This window comes from Hibiscus syriacus, unplaced genomic scaffold, assembly GCF_006381635.1.
Source record: "Hibiscus syriacus cultivar Baekdansim isolate YM2019G1 unplaced genomic scaffold, ASM638163v2 tig00110596_pilon, whole genome shotgun sequence".
Lineage (NCBI taxonomy): Eukaryota > Viridiplantae > Streptophyta > Magnoliopsida > Malvales > Malvaceae > Hibiscus > Hibiscus syriacus.
Genome location: NW_024062794.1, coordinates 517,762 through 532,655, shown reverse-complemented (window position 1 = coordinate 532,655; position 14,894 = coordinate 517,762). Strand labels below are relative to the sequence as shown.

General features: G+C 33.1%; 1 protein-coding gene across 1 annotated transcript; it reads right to left on the bottom strand.

The window, feature by feature from the left end:
• Nucleotides 1-452: 452 nt before the first annotated feature.
• On the bottom strand, nt 453-2,252 carry LOC120133754 (40S ribosomal protein S19-3-like). The gene is made up of 4 exons (XM_039150277.1): nt 2,118-2,252; nt 1,856-1,946; nt 1,565-1,748; nt 453-698 (listed from the first exon to the last, which is right to left on the bottom strand). The coding sequence occupies exons 1-4, from the start codon at nt 2,199-2,201 to the stop codon at nt 626-628; spliced, it is 432 nt and encodes a 143-aa protein (XP_039006208.1). The 5' UTR covers nt 2,202-2,252; the 3' UTR covers nt 453-625.
• Between the last annotated feature and the right edge of the window lie 12,642 nt (nt 2,253-14,894).

The window sequence follows — 14,894 nt, the reverse complement described above, 5'->3', positions numbered from 1 at the left end:
CAATTATCATTGTAAATTAAATACATAATTTAGACATTTTCCTATAACATTGAAACTAATCACTTTATATTATTTAAGGAGCATACATGAAAAAAATTAAAAATTTAACCAAAAGAATCGGACAAAAAATTGATACAAACAAATCTAATTGAATTGGCAAACGAACGATAAAAAGAGATTCAGCTATTGACAGACCACCGAGAACCGTAAATTAGAGTCGAGCGTCATGATAAACTATCCACGAACACAAAATCACGTATCCAAATAACAAAATCCAAATTATCAACAACAAAAAGTTTCTTTTGGATGATTATATTCAACAAACTTGTTTGAAAGAGGACATCACTGTGACCTTCAAAACACAAAAGTGCATCAAAATCCAAGGACTCAATGTCGGACAATAAAACGAGTATGCAGAGCAAAGAAGATGGGAAAATTTTCAAGACACAAAGTCCGCGATAACAAAGGGAATTCAAAATTGACAGACATAAGAATAATAACACAGTCAACAACTCGAAAAATAAAAATATTCATGTCTCAGTACCAGGTACTAGTATACCTAAAAAGAAATTTGCTAAACAAAACAACTAAATTTCAGGAAGAGGAAAACATCTCTAAGAAATACTCAGATGGCAACTGCTATCCTCCCAGCTACTTGATCGAGATCCCGTTGGCCGTTTGATGTGATTCTCCTACCACTGATGCACAGCATAAGAAGATGAGATGACACAAGTTGACGAGTAGCAACGCATAATATCACTAATTGTGATAAAATTTAAACCTTTAACCCCTAGAATCTATCAAATATTATCTCATCCAGCCAAACCAATTGATATAAAGTAATTACTATATTTAATAATTAATGTTAAATCACTTGGGCTTATTCAATTAATCCAACAAATTAAGCTGGTTGAACCAGTAGGCTGCTCTTAGAAAAAAAAAACTTGGGTTGGAGAAAGCGTGGTGAAATAATATGGTTTAAAAACTTATGCAAGTGCTTGACATTGCTGTGAAAAAAGCCATGTCAAGTATAGAAATGTCAAAACAAATGTTTTTTTTTAATAATGAAAATGTAAAGATATGAGGATAACGAAATCATTTTATCTAAAAGTCAACTTTCTAGCCAAAAATACTATGTTCTTAGTTTTTCTTTTATTTGGTTTCAAACCATAATTTTAGCAAGAGCCCAAATATTATGCCCATTTGTTATTCCTTTTGCTGTGAAAAACAGCTTTTAACCTCAAAGGTTAGTTTCACATTGATGATTTAGTTAAAAAAGATTTCTGGAAAAGTACCGAACAGCCTGTTTATTGGTTCTAAAGGTATTAATTTCAGATGAAAAAAATCCTTTGGTTAGCATTACTATCAAAAAGTGCTATCGGAAATCGAACAGCCAAGTAATGCTAAACACACCCCTAAAGTCTATGAGCTAATGAAATTAACCAAAATTTTCTAATTTAGTTTCATTGTTGGATATGAATTTTTTTTAATACCAACAAAACACTAAAGTGAGTAGCAATCAGAGTTTGAGAAACAAAAAGATTCATACTAAATAAAAACTCACCCTTTAGGATCAATATCAATGATGTTAACATTCTGCAATTGCTGAAGAATGTGACGAGCCACAGATCCACTGCTCTTGCAAAAATGGCGAGGGCGACTTCCATTTCTCTTTGCGCCTCCGTAAATCCTCCTAAAGGCACCAACACCAAGACCTCCTCTCAAGTATATTTTTCTTGCCATGGAAGCTACAAAAGTCAAGGGAAGTATCGCTCATTAGAACATGAAGATGTATTACAATGAAGCATCATTCATAAGCTTTTTTTATTATTATTATTATATAAAATGTACTAACCAGCTCTGATAAAGTACCAATCAGGGTCATAGGGAGGAAGCTCCTTGAGTTTTCCAGTCTTGACAATATCAGTCCATGAAGGAAGCTCGATCTAAGCAGATAAAAAAAAGGAAACCCATGTTTTATTTGTAATGAAAATAACAAAAAGAAAACATAAATGTTGAATTCCAATACCCTAATTGCATCTCCAACAGTCAAATAGACAGTACACTTTAATAATCACTGAGGCGAAAAGGAGTTCAAAAAAGAAAAAAAAAAGAACCTTGCCGGAGCGCTTGAGATGGGCGGCGTATGCCTTGACGAAGTCGTGGGGGGAAACGTCCTTAACTGCCCTTGCTGCCTCCATTTTTTGGGGGGTTCTCTCTTTAATTGCGGCAGCAGAGGTTTCTTCTTTCTGCGGCCTGATAGATAAAAAAACAATTGGTTTACATAGAATTAGGGTTTCGCGCTGATGCTGCTTGTGATATCTAATTACCTATATACCCTTTCTTTACATCTCTTTTTCTCGCTTCCATGTAGGGATCATAATTTAATGACTTAATATAAAAAAAATTCTCTAAACCATACTCTTTTCTTATTTATGTGTTTAGTTTTTTATTATTATCAATTTAGGTATTTAACATTTTTAATGTTATCATTTAGGTACCTCGATCATAATAGATATTTAAAAAGTTTATCAACCACTCAAAATGTGACACGTGAAATATTTATAAATTTCTAAAAATTTTATTTAAAAAAATAAAATTACTATTATTATTAAGAAAAACACCAAAATATTTGTAAAATCTTAAAAGAAGCCTCAAAATTCAAAATCTCAAACATTCACTCCATCTGCCGATAGTCTACCGACCGTTGTCTATCTACTCACTGACCACCATCAATTGTAGTTTCAAAACCCCCAAAATCCTTAAACTTAAATCCTTAAATTCCAACACACATCCATCTCAATCGGTGGATGAGTAGTCGGTGAGCTGGTGATTGACAGTTAAGTCGATGATCGACGGCGACGGCGGTCAGTATCAAAATTGAAGACATTTGGGGTATTTTATAAAAATAAGAAAAGTTGGGGATATTTTTAAATTTAATGTATTTTATTTTTTTAAATAAAGAAAATAAAAAATCAAGTCACGTGTCAAATATTGATTGGTTGACTGGTTTTTAATAGACTTTTTTAACGGTCATTACGACGTACCGTAGGCACCTAAATGATAACCGTTGGAAACATTAGACACCTAAACTGACAAAAAAAATTAGACACCTAAATGAGAAAAAAAAAAGTATGGTTTGAACATTTTATTATATTAAGCCTAAAATTTAATTCTAAACGGATAAATTTTGACTCGACCTAACTCGATAGAACTATTAAAAAAATTAGGATCGGCTAGCTTCGAGTTTAAGATAAAATAAAATTAATTTAATTTAAAATAATAATATAATTTCTTTTATATATTTAAAAATAATTGTCATAATATTCTTCCTTATAAATTTTTTAGTTGAATTATAATTTTTACTGAATAAAAATAATTTTATATATATGTATGTATATTTATGTAAAATCATATAATTTTTACTTTTAAGAATTCGAGATAAATCAAATTTGAATAGAAAAAATATATTTTTTAAATAAAATCAGACGAAGAATTTATACATTTTTAAATCGGATTTAAATAGAAAATATATGTTACTCAAATCCAATCAAATTGACAAAAAATACTTTCCGACCTAAATCATTCTCATCTCTAATTTCATGTGTCGGGCCTCTGCAATTTTCCGAGCTTCTTGTCTCCCGCCATGTATGCTCTGCCCAATCGATTTGGCAGAAACAATGAGATAAAGCATTGATTGATTGATTTATTTATTTATTTTTGTTTTAAAAAAAAAGATTGCCTTTTTAATATTGTTTCTGAAAACTATGATTGAAAAATACTTTTAATTTTTTTAGAACTACTTTTAAATTATTTGGTAGTGTTTAGTATTATTATTAAAAACATTTTTTAAAAATATAAATAATCATTTTAGACATGATGTTGTAACTTATAAATTAAAAACTTTTTAAATTATAATATTATAATATATTATATATATCAACTTAAATTATGACAATATATAAAAATATTCTGAATTATAAATAAATAATTTTTAATAATTTTACATATTCTATGAAAATATAAATTTTAAAAGAATTTTATATAAAGAATTGGCATAAAAATATATAAATTTATAAATAATTTTTTATAATTATTCATGATTTGACTCCAAAATACTTTTTCAAAAAAAATTTAATTTTGCGTTTGAATTGAAAAACAATTCTTATTGATATTTTCTTTTAAAAAGCAATAAGAAAGGACTTTTTAAGGACTTTGGCTATTTTCTTTACTGTTCTTATTGAAGATGTTATTTAAGTATGATGATTATGATAAAATTGATATTTCTTTCAAATAATTTTACCATTTTTCCTTTTGAGTTTTTTTTTGGTTCTTCAATGTTTTTATTATGGTTAATCTAGACCGATATATATCGCATACTTAATTTTGATGGTGAATATTTTAGTAAAATTTTGTAAATATATAAAATTTCGAATTTAAACATGCTCAAATAAATAGACTTTTTTTTAGTATGTGTATTAGGTGATTGAGATAGATAAACTGAATAATTGAAACGGGTTAATTTGGTAGCTAAGATGGACATATTGTTATATTTATATAAATGGGTTTAGGTTGGGATAAAAATGTAAAGAATTCATAGCTAAAGAAAAGAGTAGAAAGGATCGAGTTTGAAACTAATCTAGCGGTGGAGAATTTTTTTAAGCTTTTCTGGAAAAGATTTAAGTAAGTTATATTATTTTAGTTTAATTATTAAATAGTAGTTATAAATTGTATGTTGCAGTTTTTTTATAATTTTTTTTATTAATTTGGGAAATTATAAAATAATATATATTTAAAATACTTTAAATTATTTGACAATAAATACTTAAACATCTCTATATACTCGTGCTTGTAACACCCTAAACTCATTCATGCTTAAAGTATCACAAGTCAAGGTCCCGACAGACCCATTAATCATAGCTATAAGACATTTCCTTCAACATTCAACAATCTATCTTAAAAGAAAATGGTACATACAAAACGACTTGTTTTAAATTTTAATTTTAAAAGTGGAGCTCCATCTATATCTAGTATTAACTCAAAAATAAAATATTAATCCTAAAACATTTTACAACAAAAAAAATATTATAATGACCAACACCATAATGACTACACGGATACATCGGCTCGACAAAAGAATCAAGTATAGTACTCTAATAAATGAGGTTGCGATTCCACGATGATGACGCTCCTTAGCTTAACAACCTGCTCCTACGAAACCTAAGATGGCAAAAATAATTTATAGAGTGAGTCACTAGTGTCCTGTAATGAATAATTATTCTAAGAGATTTATATCATAAAAATAGGTAATGTAAGCGAAAAGCACATGAACTATAACACTTCTGATTGTTACACGTCTATATATATATACACCATTTGTGTATAACCTTCCATCCATGAAACGGTTAAACATTATTATTTTTGCATGATTGAAACATTTAAGTATCCCGGTGCAATGCACTTACATCTTACGGAATTCCTATGCGAGTCACCCAAAATAATATATGATTACGTGCTATCGTGTGAGTCACACTAATCCTTTGGGATTCCCGTGCTTATCATCTATAATTAAATATAATTAAGTTTTCCCGTGCGAATCACTCTAATCCTTCGAGGCTCTCGTGCGAGTCACCCGAAATAAATTGGAATGGCATCGAGTCATTCGAGCATGCAACTATAGTCACAATTATTTTCTTTATAATTATATGGATCCACAAAAAATAAGAGTACATTACCATAGACAAAACAACTAGGATGAAAACTCATTTTTCTTCTACCTTCAAACTTTTTCCTTGCCTTTACCTTGGAAAGACTCTCCTCCTTCTTTCACTAGAATAACGGAAAAATAATGACTTATAAAATGTTAACAATGAATAAAAATAGAATTTGATGCAACTGTGATTATGTTATTCTCTCAAGCAACTCTTCACGCACAAAGGTTCACCAGGATACCCTTGGTATAAATTTTGTTGCGGAAGACGGCTATCGGATAGAGCAAAATCGCAACTGATAATTTGAGAAAATAAAAATGAAGATAAAAAGAGACAAAATTTACGTGGAAAACCCCTAAATAAAATAGGGTAAAAACTACGGGCAACGGTAGAAGAATTTCACTATGAGAAAATAGGAATTACAACCTCTCTCGATCTACCAAGGAGAAAACAATGATAATTCTCTCTCGATAAAAAGGAGAAAACAACTCTCAAGAAACTCTCTAAATTCTCTCTAGTATTGGAAGAAAGCTAGAATGCTTTGGGATGGTTTTGAAGCTAAATGAGATAGGGTATTTATAGTTGAAGCTTAAGGACTAATCTTATAAATACTCTAAATTTTAGTGACTAAATTGTAATGTTCCCATTTATCAATTTTCCACAATTGCTGCTCCACCGAATTAAGCATGTGCACCGAAATTTTTGCTTGATTTTTTCAATATGTTTGGCCACTTTACTTGACTTTTCAACAATCTCCCACTTGAAGATTTGATTAGAACAATCATATATTCACACCATTCTTTCTACCTTGTACCTTCATGTTGCTTACGTTTCTGACAGGCCACAAGAGGATCGACACCAGGTAAATTTATCAGCATTGATCGCCTTCGTCATGAAATCTGCTATGTTGTCTTTGGTATGGATCTTCTGCATATCTACCGTTCCTTCTTCCACCTTTTCACGAATGAAATGGTATTGAACTCGTATGTGCTTAGTCCTTGAATGAAATGCTGGATTCCTTGCTAGATGCAAGGCGCTTTGACTGTCACAAAACAGAGAGACATACTCTTGATTGTGCCCAAGCTCCTCCAATAACATCTTCAACCAAATTGCTTCTTTACTGGCTTGTGTAGCTGCTACATATTTTCCTTCTGTTGTGGATGTAGCCACAATTGACTGTAATTTTGAAACCCAGCTTACAGCTTCACCAGCAACTTTAAACACGTATCCTGTAGTATATTTGCTTTTATCCAAATCCTCTGCATAGTCAGAATCAACATACCCATTGATAAGCAAATTTGATCCTCCGTAATATAATGCAACATTTGAGGTCCCTTTGATGTATCTCAAGATTCTCTTTACTGTATTCCAATGCTCTTTGCCTGGATTCGCCATGTACTGACTAACCACTCCCACTGCTTGTGCAATGTCTGGTCTTGTGCATATCATAGCGAACATTAAACTTCCCACTGCTGATGCATACGGTACTCGAGACATATACATCCTCTCTTTTTCACTGCTAGGACTCATACTGGAGGATAATTTGAAGTTAATAGGAAGAGGGGTAGAAATTGGCTTACAATCTTGCATGCTGAATCGTGACAAGATCTTCTTCAAGTAATTCTTTTGTGAAAGCCAAATCTTCCTATTACTTCTGTCTCGGTGAATTTGCATCCCTAGAATCTTGTTTGCTGATCCCAAGTTCTTTATTTCAAATTCCCTAGCCAGTTGTGCCTTCAATTCTTCAATATGATCTTTGTTGGGTCCTGCAACCAACATGTCATCCACATACAATAACAATATAACAAAATCGTTATCACCAGACCTCTTGAAATAAGCACAAGGGTCTGCATTAAGTCTGTTGTATCCAAGGCACATAATGAAGGCACAAAATCCTGGTATATTGATGGCTCACCGTCCTCTGTTAAAAGGCAGTATGCAATATTACCTTCTATAACATAATCTGAGTGCCAATTGGGACGTCTTCTCACACGATCTGATTGACGAGTTGTTGGAGCTTCAGAACTCTCTGGTTCTTGTTCATCATGTGCTAGTTCTGCTTCAGAAGAATCTCCTTCTTCAAACTCTTTTTCCACATGTATCTGAGTAGTCTCTGACTTTTCAGCGCTATCATCGTTTTCTTTTCTTTGTAGCTTATCTTCTACAAAGATAACATCCCTGCTAATGATCACTTTGCGGGCAGTGGGATCCCACAAACGATACCTCTTTACTCCATCAGCATACCCCAAGAATTTGCATTTCCTGGATTTTGGATCCAGCTTTGAAATTTCTTGGGCGTTGTACATCACGTACACAATACTTCCAAATACATGGAGGTTTGAATAATTAAATGGTTTACCAGTCCACATCTCCATTGGTGTCTTCAGCTCTATTGCAGTTGATGGAGCTCGATTCACCAAATAACAGGCGGTATTGACTGCTTCTGCCCAGAATGATTTTTCTAGGCCTGCGTCCCTCAACATTGCTCTTGTTCTTTCTAACAAGGTTCTGTTCATCCGCTCTTCCACTCCATTTTGTTGAGGAGTGTTCGCCACTGTGAAATGTCTTTTGATGCCTTCTTTCTTGCAAAAGTCATCAAATTCTTCGCTTGTGTATTCTCCTCCATTATCTGTTCTGAAACACTTGATCTTATTTCCAGAATCAAGTTCCACCCGCGCTTTGAAGTTTTTGAAAGTTAAAAACACGTCTGACTTCTTCTTAATAGGGTGCACCCAACATCTCCTGGAGTAGTTATCAATAAATGAGACAAAGTATTTTGCTCCACCTAGGGACGTTATTGGTGCTTGCCATACGTCAGAGTGAACCAATTCTAGAACACTTTTGCCTCTAGAATTTGATGTGTTGAATTTCAACCGGTGCTGCTTACTTGTTATGCAATGCTCACACAAAGGAAGTGATACCTTTGTTAAGCCTGGAAGTAGCTTTTGCTCTACAAGAACTTTCATTCCTTGTTCTGACATGTGTCCAAGTTTTTGATGCCATAGCATTGTCGAATCTGAACTACATGAGGCAACAGAGGCTTCTGCTTCTACCAAAGTCTCTCCCTTCAGCATGTACAAGTTTGCAGCTATTTTTTCGCCTTTCAGTACCACAAGCGCTCCACGGAACACTTTCATGATTCCTTTCCGTGTTTCAATCTTGCTTGCATTATTATCCAACAATCCGTAGGATAATAAATTTTTCTTCAGGCCTTTCACGTGCCGCACTTCTCGAACAACTTTAATTGTTCCGTCATACATCTTCAATTTGATGGTTCCCACACCAACGATCTCTAAGGCATGATCATTGCAACTATAAACAGATCCTCCTGAGACAGGTTCATAATGATGGGACCATTCTCTTCTTGAGGTCATGTGATATGTTGCTCCCGAATCAATGAGCCATATATCTGCAAATCGTTTTCTTCCTTCCACGGTGGTTGACGCTTCACAGCATAGAGCATCCCCATCATCTGAAGTGTTTGTGGTATTACCTTGTGGATTGGAGTTTTTATTTAGACTCCAACAATCCTTCTTCAAGTGACCCTTCTTTCCACAGTGGTAGAACTTTAAATTCTTCTTGCTCCTCGACTTCGATCTACCATGTTTATGACTGCTGCTTTGGCCACGTTCTGTTGATCTCCCTCTTATCGTTGTCAACGCTTCTGCTTGTTGCAAATTTACTTGTCTGTCTTCCTTGTTCTTGTGCCGATTTTCTTCTTATAGAACAGCAGCTGCAACATCATCGAAGACTAGACTTGTGACATTACTGTTTGTCAAGTTGATGATGAGTTGATCGTACGAATCCGGTAGACTTTGAAGTAGAAGTTCAGCACGTTCTTGTTCTCCTATTTTACAGCTTAAGGATGTAAGCTGAGAAAATAAGATGTTCAGTGTATTTAAGTGCTCCGTCACTGAAGTAGATTCTGGCATACGGAGAGTGTACAATTTCCTCTTAAGGAGAATTTTATTGTGCAGCGATGTGGCCTCGTACAATTTGATGAGATGATCCCATATCTCCTTAGCTGTCTTCTTCTCCTCGATGCTTGACAATACTTCATCTGCTAATGCTAGATGAAAGTTTGCCATAGCATTCCCGTCCATCTCGTTCCATTTGATGTCATCTGCGAAATCCACAGGCCTTTCATTGATAGCCGCTAGACACCCGTCTTTCCTTATGATGGCCTTCATCTTCAATTTCCACAATGAGAAATTTCTCCCATTGAATTTTTCAATATCAAATTTCGTTGCCATAGCTTCTTCTACGGATATCTCCCACTATTTCACTATCGTGAATAGTTCTCTGGAACCTTCAAAGAATGGGTAATAACTTCTTATTTTCTTATGTTGGAGGATCCACCTTTTGGTGGCAACCACAAAGACAATAAGCAGATATTACACACTCTAATCTAGCTCGGATACCTTGTTGCGGAAGACGGCTATCGGATAGAGCAAAATCGCAACTGATAATTTGAGAAAATAAAAATGAAGATAAAAAGAGACACAAAATTTACGTGGAAAACCCCTAAATAAAATAGGGTTAAAACCACAGGCAACGGTGGAAGAATTTCACTATGAGAAAATAGGAATTACAACCTCTCTCGATCTACCAAGGAGAAAACAATGATAATTCTCTCTCGATAAAAAGGAGAAAACAACTCTCAAGAAACTCTCTAAATTCTCTCTAGTATTGGAAGAAAGCTAGAATGCTTTGGGATGGTTTTGAAGCTAAATGAGCTAGGGTATTTATAGTTGAAGCTTAAGGACTAATCTTATAAATACTCTAAATTTTAGTGACTAAATTGTAATGTTCCCATTTATCAATTTTCCATAATTGCTACTCCACCGAATTAAGCATGTGCACCGAAATTTTTGCTTGATTTTTTCAATATGTTTGGCCACTTTACTTGACTTTTCAACAAATTTCACCTCCAAATATGAAATTTCTCCCTTTAATCAGGAATTCATTACATAAAAAGATCGAAATGACCATCCAGCTCAGTTAGTAGAGCACAAGGTTCTTAATCTTGGGGTCATGAGATCGAGTCCCACGGAGGACATTTCATAATTCGGAGGTCTCCTACGAAAGTTGCTCTCAACCTGGTGTTGGGGACAGGCAGCCTACTATCTTACCTCCCCTTTATCCCATTACATATGGAAATAAGGGTCAGCTAATTTTTCATTACATAAAAAGATCGATTCTTACTTTAGGTTTGAGATCTTCACTCTTAATCACTCTAAGTGGAAAATAAATGAAAGATAGAGATAGAAAATATTCAAAGGAACTTGACGGTGGAACTCTATCTTCCTTCTTTTTTTTCCTTGTTTTAGAAACCACGACAACTGCCAATATATTAAGGTTTCAAGTTAGATTTTTATTTGAAAATGTGATAAATTGCTAACTAAGCCCCTCATTTTGCCCTTTTTTATATACATTCGTTGGGCCTATTAATTGAGCTTCTCTAGTTTCCTTAGCCTTTTATTTGTTTACCTAACATCCCATGAATTTCATTAAAGGTACTCGGATCCGAACTCGAGTGTCTAATCGGGTCTTACTCAATCAGTATAGTGTTCGAACATAGGACCTCTAAAGATAACAACAATTTCTTTAATCACTGTTATTATTTGATTCGCGCTAGTTATTTCTTTTGTAGAAGCCATTAAATTTTTATTAAAAAGAGAAAATATTCAAAAGTACAATAAAAGTTTACAACCATGAATGTAAACTAAACATATAATTATGACATTTTCCTATAAACATGAACACAAGACCTAACCATTTAAGATCACACAAGGATAATACAAGAAAAAAGTTAAAAACCTAATAAAAAAACTTGAATAAAAGATATATATGAAAAGATCTAACTGCATCGACAACGAACCATAAAAGGGGATAAAACTATTAAAAGATCACGAAAAAACTGTAAATCAGTGTTGAGCGACATAAAAAAAACTATCAACGAATACAAATCATGTATTCAAATCCAATTTGATGGTCCAAAGCAGAAAAGATCAATATGATAACAAATAAACACCATTTTGATCAGTCGTGGTGATGTCAAATCCAACCATAATAAAAATAAATAAACTAAAATAATGGCTAAACGACCGAATACTTATTATAAAAATAGAAAAAAAGTGTTATAAATACATCGTCATTAAAAAAGAGAGGAGTTTTCGTGCTAGTTAATTTTAATTATTGAAGTTGGTTATTATTTTTAGGCACAATGGTCACTTTTACCCATATAGTAGACACAATTTATCATTTTCGCCATTATCATATTTTCGCATCAATTTAGCCATCGAAATTGCTCAATTGCATCATTCTATACCTTACCCTTACTTAAAACCTTAAATTGAGGGTTTTAAGTTAGAGAATAAGGTTTAGGGTTTAAAAGTTACGAGGTTATAGTTTAAAATTTAAGGTTATCAATTTAGGGTTTTAAGTTACAGGTAGGGTATAAAATGATGCAATTAAACAACTTTGAAGGCTAAATTGATGCGAAAATATGATAGGGGCAAAAATGATAAATTAGGTCTACTACAGGGGCAAAAGTGACCCTTATACCTTATTTTTATGAATTATATTATATTTTTAATCAAAAATATTTATTAAAGTTAATTTGTTGCATGAAGAAGAGTTATGTTTAAAGTGTTTGTAATGTATATATTATAAATATTTAAGGATAAAAAATAAAAACGGTAAGAGTTAAAATCAATTAAAATAATAAAAATGACATTTTTTTGGATAAGTAATAATAAAAATGGTATTAGTATAATGTTAATAGTCTTATTAGACTACGATTATACAATAAAATGATTTTAATTTATTATATTTATACAAATTATATTATTATTACATTTGAAAATCGTTTTGTTAAAGTTATTATTTTAATAATAGTGTTACATTATTATTGCTATAATAAAAGAAAATTTAATGTAATATTATTTTAATTAATTTTCATATATTAATAAAGTTTAAGTATTTTAAAATATCAACTCTGATATTGATGTATCACTAAAAGTTAATGTTATGTCATCATTAATTTTTTTAAATGTCATATCACTAATTTTGTTATTTTTTTAATAATACGTGATTAAAATAAAATCAAAATGTAATATTATGCATGATTTGAAAATAATAATAATTAAGTGATCAAAATATAATAAAAATAAGAGAAAATAACCTCAGTGACCAAAAATCCCATATAATATACGATTTTAACCAACTTTTTCCGGATTTGCCAAAATGACCAACAAAATCGCAATGCGATCGCTAATTCGCAACGCGATCTCCATTATCGCAAATTCGCGTTGCATTTTCGCAATGCGATAGTTGAAAATCGCGTTGCGATGGTCTACAGTATCGTTGCGATTTTCCCAATTCGCAATGCGAATAAGTAAATCGCAACGCGAATTGGGAAATTCGCAATGCGAATAAGTAAATCGCAACGCGAATTGAGAAAATCGCAATGCGATACTGACTATCGCAATGCGATAATAAAAAATCGCAACGAGATACTTACTTTCGCAACGCGATACTGACTTTCGCAACGCGATAATACATAATCGCAATGCGATTTTCAAAGCGCCATTAGTATCCTGGCCAAGTATTTTATTTTTAAATTCCAAACATGAATATAAATATATTGGAACACTGAACTGTCCACAGTATATCCCGTAATCGCAACTCATAACCTAAAACCTAAAATCACAACTCAGTCCCATCTCCATCTCTCACTCTCTCACCCATCTCCGACGAAATCCGTCCCCATCTCCGGCGAAATCCGTCTATCTAAATCTCTCAGAGCCACCCTCACAATCAGAAATGGAAAATCAACCAAATCAACCAACGAGGGTTAGTTTTTTTAATTATTTTCTTTTTGAAATTTTTGCATTATTATTAGGTTTTTCATATTGAAATTGATGATAGGTTTACTGGTAATTTCAATAATAAATTAACCATTTCACTTAGATTGCTTATTAAATCAACCAAGAATCGCAACGCGAAATGCAAATCGCAACGCGATTTTAGTTTCGCGTTGCGATAGTCATTTTCGTGTTGCGATTTTCATTTTCAGAAACTATTCTTCTTCTGCAAATTGAAACTTGAATGAATTGCATTACTTCAACCAAAAAACAAAGACAAATACGAAATTCACAGTGTTGCATATTTAAGTTTGAAGAATAAACTACTACTATTTATGTTTATTATTGTTTTTGGTATATCTTCACAGTGTAGTTTTTGGTATATCTAATTTAGTATGTTTATTGTTTTTGTAGAACTTTTATTCGGCTCAATTGACCTTGAGAAATAAAGTCAGCCTGGCTAAAACAATTGCGTCGAAGCTTTCACCTGCACAAAGAAAAATGTTTGAGGATACATGCTTCGGGCCATGGCTGAAAGTACAACATCCCGGTGGAGATGCGATGTTGACACACCTGTTTCTTCAAACCATGACTAGAGATCTACCAGAGACTATACAACGTCGTGATGAAGAGATATGGTTTGATTTTCCACCGGCGTATACGTGTTTTGGGCGGGAGGAGTTTTGCTTAATCACCGGTCTACGCTTCGGACACGATGATGTAGGTCGGTACACTAGACACATTACCCGCCCATCATGGCTATCCCGGGTTTTTCCTGAGCTGGAGAGGCCGAGTCTACACGTAGAAGACCTGACAAGATTTTTGAATAATAAAGATGGTTTTACTCGGATGGATGACGTCGACGTTGTCCGAGTATGCCTTCTAATTCTTTTGCATGCCGGCTTTTTAGGCAGAGAGGCCAGCCAACCTATTCCAAATGATCTAATCAAATTGGTAGAAGACCTAAATGCGTGGAACCTGTTTCCGTGGGGCTCGTATTTATGGAAAGCTACATGGAATAAGTTATCGTCTGCCTTGGATGATCGAAAAAGTTTGCATGGCGATGGTTCCAAATACACTTTGACAGGCTTTATTTGGGCCTTTAAGGTAAGAATTTTTATATAATGTTTCCAAAATTATAAGTAATTATTTAACAATTACTAATGTTTGTTATTATATTGTTTGTAGATTTGGATATTTGAGGCCTTTCCCGCCATGAAGACATATGCAATAAAAACTTCAAATAATATTCCCAGGGTTATTTCCTGGAAGAGGAAACGAACCATGCAATGGGAAGATTTACTACGGTATACGA

What these genes read in the sequence shown, in the direction of transcription:
- LOC120133754 (XM_039150277.1), bottom strand. Translation starts at nt 2,201, where the DNA reads ATGGAGGCAGCAAGGGCAGTTAAGGACGTTTCCCCCCACGACTTCGTC. An exon ending in TTGGTACTTTATCAGAGCTG is followed by an intron (nt 1,749 to 1,855) that starts GTTAGTACATTT and finishes TGACTTTTGTAG; the next exon opens with CTTCCATGGCAAGAAAAATA. An exon ending in ATTGATATTGATCCTAAAGG is followed by an intron (nt 699 to 1,564) that starts GTGAGTTTTTAT and finishes GCTGTGCATCAG; the next exon opens with TGGTAGGAGAATCACATCAA.